Source organism: Stenella coeruleoalba (genome assembly GCF_951394435.1).
Source record: "Stenella coeruleoalba genome assembly, chromosome: 1".
Taxonomy (NCBI): Eukaryota; Metazoa; Chordata; class Mammalia; order Artiodactyla; family Delphinidae; genus Stenella; species Stenella coeruleoalba.
The window spans coordinates 49,226,419-49,242,103 of record NC_137169.1 but is presented as its reverse complement, the minus strand read 5'-3'; the positions used below and the strand labels follow the sequence as shown (position 1 = coordinate 49,242,103).

Below are 15,685 nucleotides of genomic sequence, written 5' to 3'. Positions count from 1 at the left end.
TAAAGAAAACTTGATAGATTTCCTACCCATAATTAGCTCAGAATTCAGTTTCTAAACAGTTGGTTCTACTCAGTTTTTTTATGTATGCCTTAATAATCTTAAAATCATCTATTGCATATTATAGTACAGAAATGTGATCTTTAAAAATTATTGTTGTATATTTTATATAGACACTATTTAAAAGGTCTTATATTTATGATTACAAGAATCAGAAATGTTTGTTACAACTCACGTATAAGAACTGTACTGACAAGCATTCCTTTTTAGTTCATGGAATTTGAGACAATGGAGCATGAAACTGAAGAACTTTGCTTACTTAAGAAAGGGCTCATTCCTAGCCACGTTAACTCTTAATTAGTATTTTTTATTTATTTATTTTTCTATTCTGTTTCCGACAAATCTTTATTTTCTTTGTGATCCTTTATAATACTTAATGTTTTTTTTCAGCTAAGTAATACTTCATATTTAATTTAAAACTCCCCCTCATAATTCTGTTTTCTCTTATTTGCTCCATGAAGATTGAAGAAAGGTAAAGTTAAGTATTGTCTCATTATAAACTTTTCTTATGTTTGATAACTATGAAGTGCCTTCTAGCCTTCTTACTTCCATACTAACCAACCCAGTTTTCTTTTTATCAAAAATCAAGGACCTGTACTCTGTAATTTATTGTGTTCTTTATGACTAGGCTTTGGCACTCAGAAAATATTCAGCTAATTTAGCTCTCGATTTAAGTAACGACTATCAAAGAAAGCCAGAGCTAGACAATAGTTAAAGAAGTAAAAACAGATTTTATTCAGAACTTCTGCAGTAGGAGAAAACTTCTGCATAGAACCAGAGTCAGCTCTGAATACACCATGGGCTATGTGGGCAGGGCGGGGGTTGGTAGATGGAAAACTACAGAGAGGAAACATCAGGAGCAAGGGGGGATTCCACCCGAACTGACCTACTAGAGTTATTGCTGAAGGCAGGTGAGGGTGATCAGATATCACCTGGGGGATGATGAATGGTAAGGACAGATTGGGTATTGTGATGCGATATGGAGGATGAGGGATTCTGACTTAATTGACCTAGCAGGATTCTTGCTAAAATTGGACAATGCAGAGATGAACACAGTAGTCCAAAAGACAAGGCCTATTTGAAAAAGAGTTCAGGGGAGTCTGAGTAGAGTTCAGGGTAGGAGAGAATCTTTGTCACAACTCAGCCCAAGTTCTTGGGCCAATAACTCTTTTTCATCCTTTTAAATTATTTATTTATTTTTAACCTTTTGTTGATATTACTGTTGTAAATCACCTAAAGTTTTATTTTAGGATATGTTTTCATACATTTTAAATGATAATGTCATAAACTTTTAAATTGGAAATAAGTATACTTCATAGTTTGATCTGAATCTTTTTAGGTTGAAACACTTTAAAGGCATTTTAGGTGTGTCACTTAACAAGATTAAGATAACTCAAAGAAGTTATTTTATAAAATAAATTTTGTCAAGAGAATGATGTATATATTTTAAATTCTTGTTGTAATTTCACAGATGAACTCATAGGGAAAAAGTTCTGTTCCAGCGCTGAAAACATTACTGGTTGTCAAAATGTCCATGAACCCTAATAAGCAGCAGAGAGTCTATTGTTGCCTGGTAGAATTGGACCTCCCCAGATGTTATCTATAAAATCTCTCATTTCCGTATTTACAGTGCTTATGCTCTTTTTATTACCTCTCCTTTGTCATGTTCTTGAGGGGTTAGTAGAGTTTCTGCTACTGAGCGATATTAGTTTCTAAAATCAGTGCTGAGATAGTTTCCCTTGTACCTTACTGAAGTACTGGCACATTGTGTCAGATGTCTGACGAGCGTTGGGGGCAGTGGTGGTTAAAGGTATAGATTTGTTGTACCATAACGCCTTCAGATGTTTATCTGGGCAATTCATCCCTATTATATTGCCTTCCTTGCCTCATTTTCCTCTTATTAACTCTACAACCTTGTATAAATTGTTTAACTTCTCTTAAGTCTCAATTTTCTCTTCTGTAACAGGATTATTATGAAGATTAAATGAGGTGATATACGTATAGCATTAGAAGAGTACCTTGAATGTGCTGAACAGTCAATAAATGTTAATGGTAGTTATAGTAAAACAGCTTCTCATTTAGCGTTTACCTTTAAAATAACTGAAGAAAATTCAAATGAGCATTAGAATTTTTAACTATAGCTCCATATAATTGATTACATTTTCATCATTTAGCTAAGAATTTTTAAAAATTGAAAAAAAAATCTATACAGAAAAATATAAAAATTCGAGTACTTGATGACAGAATTTTAGCATAAGCATTACGTTTTGGTGATATGTACTGATTCTATTATCAGAACTTTGAATTTTTCTTTTTGCTCCAGGGGCATAAGGAAATGGTGGCAGGCACTTCCTCCTAACAAGAAGGAACTATTTAAAGAAAGTGTAAGGAAGAATAAATGGAAGTTATTCCTTGGTTTGAGTAGTTTTGGATTGCTTTTTGTATTATTTTATTTTACACACCTGGAAGTGAGTCCAGTCACAGGAAGGAGCAAGCTTCTATTACTGGGGAAAGAACATTTCAGACTTTTATCAGAACTGGAATATGAAGCAGTAAGTAGAAAGAATTGTTTTTAACTACATTGCTTGATGTAATACTCAAAGGAGGAAGGTTTCTTAAATATGAAAGATGCACTAGTTTTTAATTTAATCTCCGATAGCAAATTAGCATTTTTTCCAAAAGGCCTCAGACCTTTCATGCTTAGTATTCCTACTGCCTACATTGCCTTTCCTTGTATCACCCAGCTAACTCCTGTTCATCACATGTCACCTTAAATGTCACTTTCTTAGGAAAGCCTTCCTTGATTATCCTGACTGGGTTAGGCAGGGTGGCTACGTTAGGCTCTAGGGCGTATCCTTCATACAGACTGCGTTATGAATTAGTCATTTGTAGCTATGCTCTGTGCTTGGCTATATTGGGGCTAGGTCTCCTACTTTTCTCTTTGCATACTGTCCTTTTCTTTTAAAACACTTATCGTGAGGGTAACACCATAATTATTTGCGTAATTATTTATCTGTTGATCTGTCTCCCTTTCTAGACTAGCTCCAGGGGGTCAGAGACCCTGTCTATTCTGTTTATCATTTCATCTTAAGTACTGGCACAGTGTACAAGGTAGTGCTTAGTATATATTTTTTGAATAAATAGATCTGTAATTTGAATTTTTGTACCTTGAAAATAAAGTAGAATAAGATATTCTCTCCCCCTCCCACACGTCAATTTTGGCTTTTATTATATTTTTTGAATGCAAAATAAAGTTGGAATTCAGAAGTCTTAACCTCCTTGGAAAGTATAGTCACTCAAGTAGTTAAACATTTTATACCACTAGTGAGTTCCTTGAGGACGGATCATCTTTCTATCTCTCGTGCTTGGCACATAAACAGTATAGACAAACCTCATCTTATTGTTCTTTGCTTTATTACACTTTGCAGATGTTGCATTTTTAAAAATTGGAGGTTTGTGGCAACCCTGTGTCAAGCAAGTCTATCGGCGCCATTTTTCCAACAGCATTTGCTTACTTCGTATCTCTAGGTCACTTTTCGGTAATTCTTGCAATATTTCAAGCCTTTTCATTATTATTACATTTGTTAGGCAAAAAAGATTATGACTTGCTCAAGGCTTAGATGATGGTTAGCATTTTTTAGCTATAAGGTGTTCTTTAAGGTATGTACATTGTTTTTTTTAGGCATAATGCTGTTGCACACGACATGCACTGGGAAACCAAAAATTCCTGTGACTCACTTTACTAAGATATTCACTTTGTGGTGAATATCTCGTTAAAGATATCGAGAACTGGAATTGAACCCACAGTGTCTCTGAGGTTGCCTGTATATGCTCAATTAATATTTGTGGAATTTATAACCTCACTTGACAGCTTTGTCATGGTTAGATTTTTATTTCAATTGAGCTTCTGAGTTTGTTAATGGAAAGTTACCATAAAAAAGGAAATAACAATGGTTTTTCACTAAAAAGATTGTTCTTAATAAAGATAGGACCAATCTCTTCTATACAGTTTATACAGAGATTTGAGATGTTTCTTAGAATAGTCCAGTTAGAAGCAAGTTTGAGGAAAGTGTTCTGTTAAGATTGAGAAAGGCCTAGTGTTAAATTAGTGTTATCTTCTACCATTTATATCACTAAGAAGCTTTAAAAAATTATATACATGTATATATATTTTTTTCTTATTTTTTAGCCTACAAATGTAATACCTGTTTGTTATGAAAATTCAAACACATGCTCTTATGGGATTATTATAAAGTACTGTAATTACATATAATTTTGTTTGTTGTATCTACTTCAGTGTTTTTCTTTGTTTCAGACAGTTTACACTGGTGACTTGTGCTTTTAAAAAATGCTATATAAAGACTTTCAAATTCATATTCTATAAAATCATGTTTTTAATGCATCTCAAGGAGGAAGGTTACGGACTTCTTGATTCATATATGAAAGAAATTATACATTTTATGGAAATTTAATATTTTAAGAACATCCTCACTTTTCGAAGTACACTTGAAAGAGTCTCATGAATATAGCCTCAGAAAAAGTGTCTTCATATGGTGGTTAGTCTTAATTAGCATAATATAGAGAAAATGATATGCCCATTAGTTCTAAAAGTTTAGTAATTTCAGTCTATCTGACTAAAGCGCTTTAAAATTAATGAAGTGTCCTTTTTTGGCAGAAGTTTAACTTTCTTAATAAGTATAGGGTGTTTTTCTATTCAGTATGTTATGAAAGTAATTTTCTTTTGTATTTTACTTTCTTATATGAAATCTTTCTGTTCTCTAGGCAATGTTTTGTTTTCTAAAATATTTAGGAAGTTAGAAATAATATTTAAGCATTTTATTTGTTTATAGGCTAATAGAAAAGATGAGTGAATTTTTATTTCAACCAATTTATCTGAAAAATCTTAGTTATTAGAATTTATTCTCTTTGTGAGAAACCAGATTGCCTTTGCATAAATAATTCAAATTTGAAATTTTTTGAGTATTTAATATGTGCATATTTTTACATATTTAGAAATTGAAGTGTTCAACAGTAAGTGCCATATAGCACTCCTTAAAGCAACATAAACATTTTGTAGAGCTAGCACTCTCTTAGAGACTACTTTTCTTTTTAATCTTTCAGTGGATGGAAGAATTTAAAAATGATATGCTAACTGAGAAAGACACCCGATACATGGCTGTTAAAGAAGTGGTTCATCATTTAATTGAATGCAATAAAGATATTCCAGGGATCTCTGAGATCAATTGGATAATTCACGTGGTTGATTCCCCAGATATAAATGCCTTTGTGCTTCCAGTACGTAAATGTTACCCAGCCTAATTTTTAATTGTTAAATTTAACGTCCTTGTTTTTTCTGTTGTTCTAATTCCTTACATTATTTTCATTATGGTGCAGAACGGACAAGTGTTTATCTTCACTGGGCTTTTAAATAGTGTGACTGATATTCATCAGCTGTCCTTCCTTCTGGGCCATGAAATAGCACATGCAATACTTGAACATGCCGTAAGTACCTAAAATGAATGTTCAGTTGTTGAAACGCTCCTTTGAAATTAGCAAGTTAAATCTTTTAGAAAACTGAATCTTTTCAGTTATTTTTTATGATGGAATTTTAGTTTTTAATAATTGACTTATTCTGTTACCTGAGAAAGTATGATTGGCTAATTTTGAGAATTTTTATCGTCTTTAGTGTTTGATACTGAATAATTAGTGTTTCTGTTAAATACTATTTTTATCATCTGTCTTTTTTGCTAAGAAGTGATTATTCTCAACCTGTAATTATTTCAAATTAGATTTTAAACTTTCCATAATTATTAACATACTTAGAATCTAGTCAGCAAATCAACTGTAGGAAAGTGATATTACTATTCAAGTGGTAAATGTTTTCTTACTTTTTTATTCATTCTCAGAGGATAGCTTAGAGCATCTTTGAAAATGTCTAGAATGATATGCCATGTATAATTAATGCAGAGTAGTAATAATGATACCTTGCCATTTTACAGTTTACTGAGTTTTTTAATACCTTCTCATTCATAATTTTAATACTATCCTCATGAGGTAGGTATTTAATATCCCTATATTACAGGGGTCCTCAAACCCCGGGCCGTCGACTGGTACTGGGCTGCACAGCAGGAGGTGAGCGGCAGGCGGATGAGCGAAGCTTCATCTGCCGCTCCCCATCGCTTGCATTACCCCCTGAACCATCCCCCCACCCTGTCCGTGGAAAAATTGTTTTTCATGAAACCGGTCCCTGGTGCCAAAAAGGTTGGGGACTGCTGCTATATTATATACGAGGTCTCTAATGTTTAAAAACATGACTAACGTGACAAACTGGCGGAATTGGAACTTTAATCAAGGTTTTCTGTTTGCAAGTCTGGCACTGCTTCCTCTTCCCACAGTTACCCGGCTGTTGGCAGCACTTTTCTCATAGATCATAGAATTCAGGTAGATTTATATACCCTTGTGAATATACATCTGTTTGACTTGGTGTGAATCTAGAAAAATAATATATTTGTTTACTCATATTTTTATTTTTATTCATTAAAAATTGTGCATGGCTCACTTGTTTACATGATTAGAGAGAGGTGTATTTTTTAATTGAAAACACAAAGGTAAATAGTGGAAGAATTGTGAATATATCAGAAATGCAAGTGGAAATGATAATGTTATTAATCCCTCTAAATGTCATCTCAAATTCTGTCTTTTCCTTAGAGTATCAATAAGATGAGGTGGGCCAAAGTTGTGCTATTCTAGAGCGCAAATAGTAATTATCTCTTTTATTTCTTCTGAGTTACAGGAAAATAGAAAAAAATTTCTTCCTTAAACGGATACATACAAGAATAAATCTAAGCAGTTGAGATACGTTATATCTTTCTAGAAATGGCTTTATAACTGCAAAATCAATCAATTTGGGCCATTTTTAGTTTCTAAAAGGTGTTCATTTCAGCACATTAATTTTTCTGGCATCTGGGTCAGTGCCTTGTTCAGCATAATGTTGTCATCTCTATCGGTGCAAGAGCAATAATTAGACGAGACATAAAAAGCAAATGGTCTTAAAAATAGGAAATAGTAATTAATATTTCTTTGTTAGAGGTCTTAGACACTGTCAATACTATGTTTTCTCTTTTAGGAGTCTCCATTTTATGTTGTTTTCATTATTTCACAAATACAAATTTAAAAAAATTTTTAGTTTTCTAAGATTATGTAATAACAATTATATTCTTTAATAATTAATTACAAGGATTTTCTCTTCTATAATGACTTCATCATTTAGTGCTAAAATAATTCCATAATTGCTTTTCATGAGTCTTATAATGAAGCAAAGAATGCTTTGTGAAGGCAGATTATATTCAGAAGTATTCTAGGCGATTATTTTTAGTTGTTAGCCATGTTTCATACATTCAAGTGATGATTCCTATATTATCAGTATCAGCACTACAATAACATTTATTCAGCAACTTTAGTGAGGAACAATGAACAGTCCAGTGCAGTAAACTTATATTTAGATATTACTACTCCAAACAACTATTTTAAGTAAAACATTTTTTGGTTACTGCTATAAGTAAATACAAAAAATCATATAACTAAATTTCCTGGTGGGAAATAACAGGCTGATGAAGTTGCAGACTTGCATGACTCTTCACATATTAGGTCATGAAGTCAAAAGACTTTTATTTAAAAAATAAATTTCTAATATTTTCCTGAATTGTTCCTTGTTTTAACTGCTTCATATGTTAGGTAGTGTTTGGTCTCTGTCTAAAAGTATAAGCATAATAAACATATTTATTTGATTTTTTAAAAAGATTTAGTGACTGTATTAGAAACTATAACTTCCTGGGTTTGGTTCCTTGTTCTTTTACTAATTGCTTTTTGAATTTGGGCAACTCTTTTAATCTCTCTTCATCTTAGTTTATCTATAAAATAGGGAACAATTGTACCTATTTTACAAGATTATTATGCTTGTTAATATAAGACACTGTAGGTTAATGAACCTGTCATTGTATCTGAATGGTGGTAGTGGCTCAAGTAGATATTAGTTGAATGAATAAATGAATGCATAAGTATGTACACAAGAGATGGGAAAAACAGACTGGGAAAGGATAAAGCACACAGAAGAAAACGAATTTGCAGTCTTACGTGGCGAAGTTCAGTTAAACACATGTAATTATTTAATGTGGTTACACACGATGAACTAGAAAATGTTAGCATGTACTATCTGAATTTATTAAGTGTAATTTTCATTATTTTGATTTTTCTCAGGCAGAAAAGGCTAGCTTGGTTCATTTCCTGGATTTCCTAGGTCTGATTTTTCTCACAATGATTTGGGCCATTTGTCCTCGAGATAGTTTGGCACTTTTGGGCCAGTGGATTCAGTCTAAATTGCAGGAGGTAAGTCTGAAACAATAAGTTGAATTTGCAATGGCCTGTGGTGAGGACATTTTACTGTAAAGGAAAAAGTACCAGAAATGTTTTCATACCTTATCATGAGTCTTGCCACGAAAAACGGGTGCTAATTTTTGGCGTCTTACGTCTTCTTATTTTTAGGGGATATTCTTTTTTTATTTTTTATTTATTGTTTCTGGCTGCATTGGGTCTTCGTTGCTGTGCACAGGCTTTTCTCTGGTTGCGGCGAGTGGAGGCTACCCTTCATTGCGGTGCGTGGGCTTCTCATTGTGGTGGCTTCTCTTGTTGTGGACTACGGGCTCTAGGCGCGCGGGCTTCAGTAGTTGTGGCTCGCGGGCTCTAGAGTGCAGTCTCAGTAGTTGTGGCGCACGGGCTTAGCTGCTCCGCGGCACGTGGGATCTTCCCGGACCAGGGCTTGAACCCATGTCCCCTGAATTGGCAGGCAGATTGTTAACCACTGCTCCACCAGGGAAGCCCTTAGGGGATATTCTTAATAGTGAGCATTCAAATTAGAAAATATTACATCTCTTTTATGATGGAGATAGATGGATTAGAAGGGCTTGGCAACTTTTGGCTAGCTTTTTTTTTTTTTGCATAGTTATTGTTCTTACAGAGAGAAACCCAGTCACAACCCTTTCTTTCCTTCTGTTGTTTTACCTTCAGACGTTCCCCTTTTGTCTCCTAGTAACAGTGGTGTACTCACTGGATGACTCTCCCTTCCCCCAAATATTTGCATTTTAATGGGGAACTCTTAAAACCTGTAAACTTTTATGGGCACAGGGTTTGCAGAAGCTGCTTGACTACCCTCATCTCCTCACTCCCAGTTAAATTAATGTTGCCTGGAAAATACTGAAAGGACAGTCTTAATAGGTGTTTGTTAACTTCTGTTTTTAGTACTTATGCATAATGATAGTCATCTGATAAAATTTTTTGAGTCCTCCATCTTGTTCAAAACAGTACACTACTGAAAGGAGGTCTTGCAATCTTAATATCTGCTTTGTTTAACTATGATTAGCTATTTTATTTTATGTCTTTCATCAGATATTTCTTCTTGTCCTGGGAGGTTTGGTTATTTAGGAACAATCTGTTATTTGTTTATTCAGTGATTTGTGGAGCACCCATCAGAGTGCCATCTGGGTGCTGTTTGAATCCAATGTGTAAAATTCTTTGAGACAAATTGCTTTAGAAATTGAATAACTAAGTCTTTTATTCAGTGTTAGCATATCATTTGGTTTCATTTATATTGAAATAAAGGTTCTTAAACGGAAAAAGAAAGAATGGTTATTGCTTAGATTATAGAATCTCATATTTTGAATTTTATCTTTATCATTGATGTGCTGGGAAGTCAGAGAAGGTAATGTAGTTTTCCCCCCATTTATCAATAAATAACTTTTTCTGTAATGGAATCAGGAGATTAAGTCATAAGAAAGATAACTGGAAGCTGTTTCTCCCTTGAAATACTTGATGATCCTGCTATTTGAGTATAATTCTTTAATAATTAAACTGAAAACGAAGTAAGGATTACTTCTGTTTGAACTCTATTTCCCTAAATCAGGACCCCCTCCCAGTAATTTTGGTGACAAGGAAATATTTCTTTCTCTGGAAGCTTGCTCATTGTCATTGGAGAGCAGAGGGGAATGCTGATAGTGAAGTTCTTGAGGGGGAATTGCTGACATTTTTTTGTCAGAGAAAGGAAGAGAGGAAGGAAGAAGTAGGGGGCCCTCACTTAACTGTCTGGGTACAATGTAGCAGCCCTCATAGAGCGCTACCAGGTAGGGTTTTGGGAGCTATTAATAATGATTATAGTAGCTAACATTTATTGAGTACTTAACTGTATCGTAGGCACTAGGATAAACACTGTAGATTAATTTTGTACAGGGGTTAAGAATACAGGCTCTGATCAGATGGATCTGTGTTTGAACTTAATCTCTATTAGACCTAAATTTTATAGAACTTCAGCAGGTTACTTCACTTATTATAGGTTTCAGTTTCTTTATCTGTAAGTTTGGATAATAGTAGTGGCTAACTCAAACATTATTGCGGGTTTAATTATACATTTAAAGCAGCATTTCTCAATATAGGCACTATTGACATTTTGAATTGACAAAGAATTGACAAGATAATTCTTTGTTGTGGGGAATTGTCCTCTGCATTGCAGAATGTTCAGTGGCTTCTACACGTCTAGATGCCTCTACACATCTGGCCTCTACCCACTAGATGCCAGTAGCACTCCCCCCTCTCTTCCCAGCCCCAGTTGTGACAATCAAAAAATATCTCCAGACATTTCCAAATGTCCCTGAGGGACAATATCACGTCCAGTTGAGAACCACTGATTGAAAGCATTTAGCACAGTACCTGGTACCAAGTAAGGACTCAACAGATGGGAGTTATTATTATTAATTATTATTTGCTCATTTTATTCTCTCTGCAACTCTAGGAGTTTGGTACTGTTACTGCTCCATTTTACATATGATGCTTTTGGGCTTAGAGGCCTTAAAAAGTTAGCCCAGAACTAATAGTTAATACACATCAGCATTTGGGCTTGAACACGTTTCTTTCCTTTTAAAGCCAATGTTTTTAATTGGTTATACTACCGGCAGATTCGTTGGGACACCTGCAGACTGCTTATGGAAAGTGCAGACACTATATAATATAGTTCAGCAACCTAAAACAGACATGATCGAGAAGGAAGCAAGTCATATCTAATGGTCATATACAATGGATTAGATTGATTTTACTATTTCTAGCCATTACTGACATGCAGCTACCTCTGAAAAATTGCTTCCCCAATTAATAGCTCTCCTCTCAAAAATCCTGCCTATTGATCCATCTTCTACAAAGTTTTAGTACTTACTGAAAATTAGTATTTAACTGGAAAGCATTCACATAAATACAAGTGATTAGGAAAATTACAGTTATAATATCTATTTGTATTCTTTTATTGGAGTTGGAAGAAAAGTTCATTTTCCTAACTAATCGATACTTGGCAAACAAAGAGGAAATTAAGATAATATGTCAAAGAAAGACCGTTCTGCTATATGGTTAATTTTCTAACTGAAATAAATCCTCTAGTAGTGTCACTGGCTATTATATAGCTATAGTTTTTCAATTTTCTTTTAAAACTGCAAGATCACAATGTTCCTTCGTCATATTAAAAATCCTGCATCAATAAGCTTTCTTAGGGAATCCTCTACATAGTAAGTAGAGATTATAATTGGAAAAATACAAGTCCACTGTATGATACTGTGGATTCTCCAAAAGTTTGCAGGCATGGTTTTTTCCTATTCTTTCCATGTTTTAAAAATATTAATCTCTGGGCATCCCTGGTGGCGCGGTGGTTGAGAGTCTGCCTGCCGATGCAGGGGACACGGGTTCGTGCCCCGGTCCGGGAAGATCCCACATGCCGCGGAGCGGCTGGGCCCGTGAGCCATGGCCGCTGAGCCTGCGCGTCTGGAGCCTGTGCTCCGCAACGGGAGAGGCCACAATGGTGAGAGGCCCGCATACCGCAAAAAAAAAAAAAAAAAAAAATCTCTGATGGAGGAAATAAAGGCTGCACTTTGTTTTATACCATGGTGTTCTTTAAATGTTTATCATGAAGAGCATAAAAGCTATATCCTACGTACTTCATGAAATTAATTTTTAAAATCTCATTTTTTGCTCCTTTTGTTATGAAATAGCCTTAATGGAACTTTTCTTTCTTATTTCTTCTTAGTTTATGTTTGATAGACCATATAGTAGAACACTGGAGGCTGAAGCTGACAAAATTGGACTACAACTTGCTGCAAAGGTAAAATATTTAGTAGTTGAGAATACACAGTGTCCTTCACATAGTAAAAGATAAATGTGTGTCATCTTAATGAGGTTTGGCATGGGCATAGAATGAAGGTTGGGCTATATATAATTTTTCATTAATACCTTTTTAAGTCTGTGCCCTCTTTGCTATCTTTATTTTATTCCTTTCCCTTAGTTTGCTGATCTAAGGAGGCTTTTTGAGTAAGTAAGATGATGTGTAGCTGTTTTTCCCCACTTGGAGAAAGGTTTACCTTACTGTAGCTGTATTCCTGGCTAAGCAACCTGAATTTTCACCATTTAAATAAACGATAGAAGAGCAGGCTTATTACTCTGTATCTTTCAGACTATTTTTGTTGCAGCAGATGGCTTCTTTTTGCTAGCCACAGAGAGCAGCTCTGGGCCTTTACTCTGGTTTACGTTGGCTTTGTTCATATCTACCTAACAGGGCACTTCATGCCTGGCTGCTGTTTTTAATCACCTGTGATAACTGCATATTATTAGTAGGATTTAGCATTAAAAGTAAAACTGTATTTTTAAAAATGAATGAAAACAGTGCCACTTCACATATTAAATTCAAATTGTATTTGATTCTTTGTTGAGTTTTCAGTAGTTATTAAAAGTCCTAACTATTGAAAATTACTATTATCTGAATTTCTCATTATGAGTTTTGTGGATTTAATTTCATAAATCAAGATATTAGTCATTCACAAAAGCAGTGTTCTTTGAATGTTACATAAGTAGAATTAAGTGAATTATCAGACTGCATAGATTAAGAGGTTCCCAAATGATGGGCCACAGATTGGCTCTATCAAGAATTTCCTAATTTTAATGTACTACAGTCTGAAATTTTCCCTCTAGGTAAGTGCATTCTGTGTTCTGATTAAGAAATCTTTGCTTTTTTCAGTAAATTGTTCCTGTTTTATTTCCAAGAAGTTTTATTGTTTTATTAAATATAAGGAGGAGGTCAAGATAATTTTTTTCTCATGTGGATATCTAATAGACTCAGCACTATTTATTGAAGAGTTTATCTTTTCTCCACTATACTTCAGTGTCTCTTTGTCATTTATGTGGGAGGCTATATGTAAGTCTGTTTCTGGACTCCCTGTTGTATTCCATTGGCCTGTTATTTGTCTTTGAGCCAATACCACATTGTCATTGTAGCTGTGTAATAAGTCTCGATATCTGATATCTTGATGTCTTGATTTCTGTCCTCCAATGTTGTTCTGCAATATTGACTTGGCTATTCTTGGTCCTTTGCTTTTTCATATAAATTTCAGAATCAGCTTGTTAAATCACATACCTGTACAAAACCATGCCTGGGATTTTGATGGGAATTGTGTGCCTCAAATATAGATCAATATGGGGACAGCTGACTAGTGTCAACAGTATTGAGTCTTCCAATCCATGGATGGTGTATTTGTCCATTTGTTTAGATGTTCTTTAATTTCTTTCAGTGATGCTTTGAAATTTTTTTGTGTGTGTAGGACTTATACATCTTTTGTTAGATTTATTGCTTAGTGTTTGACATTTTTGATGTTATAAACAATGTCATTGAAAAAACAAATTTACCTATATATAGAAATACAGTTTGTTTTTATCATTGACTTTGTATCCAGCAACCCTATTAAATAAATTCACTTAATTCTAATAGTGTGTAGATTCTTTTAGATTTTTACATATACATAGTTATGTTGTCTGGGAATAATAACAGCTTTATTGCTTCCTTTCCATTCTGTATACTTCCTTTTTTTTTTTTTACCTAATTGCAATGGCCAGAAACTTCAGCACAGTGTTGATGGTGGACACCTTTGTTTCTTCATGATCTTAGTGGAAAAGTATTCAATATTTCACCATTAATTCTGATGTTTGTTGTAAGCTTTTTTAAAACCTGACTTTTGTCAGATAAGAGTTTCCCGTCTATTTCTAATATGCTAAGAGATTTTTAAAAATTATGAATATTAAGTTTTTCAAATGGCTTTTCTGCACTTCTTGATGATTTTATAGTTTTTCTCCTTTAATCTGTTAATGTGGCAAATTACAATAATTTTTTTTGTTTAAAAAATGACAATTTTTTATTTTTGAAATAGACCAATTTTGTCAATTATATTAACCTTTTAATGTATTGCTGGAGTTGGTCTGCTAATGTTTAGTTTAGAATGTTTCTGTGTTCATAGGAGGTAGTAGCTTGGAATTTTCTTGTAATGTCTTGTCAGGTTTTGGTATCAACATTATGCTGGTCTCATAAAATGCGTTGGGTGGTGTTCCTTCTTGTTTGTAAGAGTTTGTGTAAGAATAGTGATATTTATTTTTTCAATGTTTGGATAAAGCCATATGGGCCTACACATTTCTTTGTGGAAGGGTATTTAATTATGGATTCAATAGATGTGTAACTACTCTTTAATAGATGTAAAACTATTCAGATTTTTATATCAGTTTTCATAAGTTTTGTTTTTCTAGGAACTTAGGTTTTGTTTAAACTTTCAGTATTATTGGTATAAAGTTGTTTTGATATACTCTTCTTATATCTTTAATGTCTCAAGGATTCCTGCATTCTACAGATATAGTTTTAAAATGTCCCCTTTGTTCCTAGTATTGGTGATACATGCTTTGTCTCTTTGCTAGATTTTATTACATTCATTAATCTTTTCAAAAAGGTGTTTTGGCTTTGCTTATTTTCTCTATTCTATGTTTGTTTTCTATTGTTTCAGTTACTGTTGTTATCTTTATTATTTCCTTCTGCTTTGAGCTTTATCCGCTGTTCTTCCTGACTTCTTTAGATAGATACTTAAGTCATTGATTTGTCATTTTCTTTTCTAATGTATACATTTATGCCTAGCCGTTTTCTTTTCAGAATATCTCGTCATATTGCAAGTGTTGATATGTTTTTGCTTTTTTTCAGTTTAAAATATATTCTTGTTTTCATTGTAATTTCTTCTTTGACCCATGGGTCATTTAGAAGTATATTCCTTAGTTTCTAAACATTTGTTGGTTTCCTTAGTTTCTAAACATTCCTTGATTTCTAAACATTTACCTTTTGTTTTTGATGTCTAGCTTAATTACAGTCTGATGGGAGAATATACTGAATGGTGAATTCTTTAAAATTTGTTCAGTTTTGCTTTATGGCTCAGCATGTTACCAAGTTTGTTAAAAAGGTATGCACTTGAAAGTGGATTCTGCCATTGTGGATGCAGTGTTCTACGTATGTCCATTTTGTCAAGTTTGTTAAATCTGTTGTTTCAGATCATCTATATCCTTGCTGAATTTTTTTCTCTGCTTTTTTTTTTTTCTAGTTACCAAGAGAGGTTAGTCTCTCGTGATTCTGAATTTTTCTGTTTTTCCTTTTAGTCCTATTAATTTTTACTTTTTATGTTTTAATACTATTTTTAGCATACTCATATAGGATTGTTAGAGTTTACTGGTAGCTTGATCCTTTTAT

General features: G+C 33.7%; 1 protein-coding gene across 5 annotated transcripts in view; it reads left to right on the top strand.

The window, feature by feature from the left end:
• Window positions 1-15,685, top strand: part of OMA1 (OMA1 zinc metallopeptidase) — a 139,180-nt gene that overhangs the window by 6,957 nt on the left and 116,538 nt on the right. For all 5 annotated transcript variants that reach the window (XM_079922724.1, XM_079922722.1, XM_079922723.1 and 2 more), the window contains exons 3-7: window positions 2,381-2,609; window positions 5,179-5,352; window positions 5,452-5,559; window positions 8,314-8,442; window positions 12,170-12,244. In XM_079922724.1, the coding sequence (XP_079778850.1) occupies window positions 2,381-2,609; window positions 5,179-5,352; window positions 5,452-5,559; window positions 8,314-8,442; window positions 12,170-12,244 (715 nt within the window). The remainder of the gene's footprint in view (window positions 1-2,380; window positions 2,610-5,178; window positions 5,353-5,451; window positions 5,560-8,313; window positions 8,443-12,169; window positions 12,245-15,685) is intronic.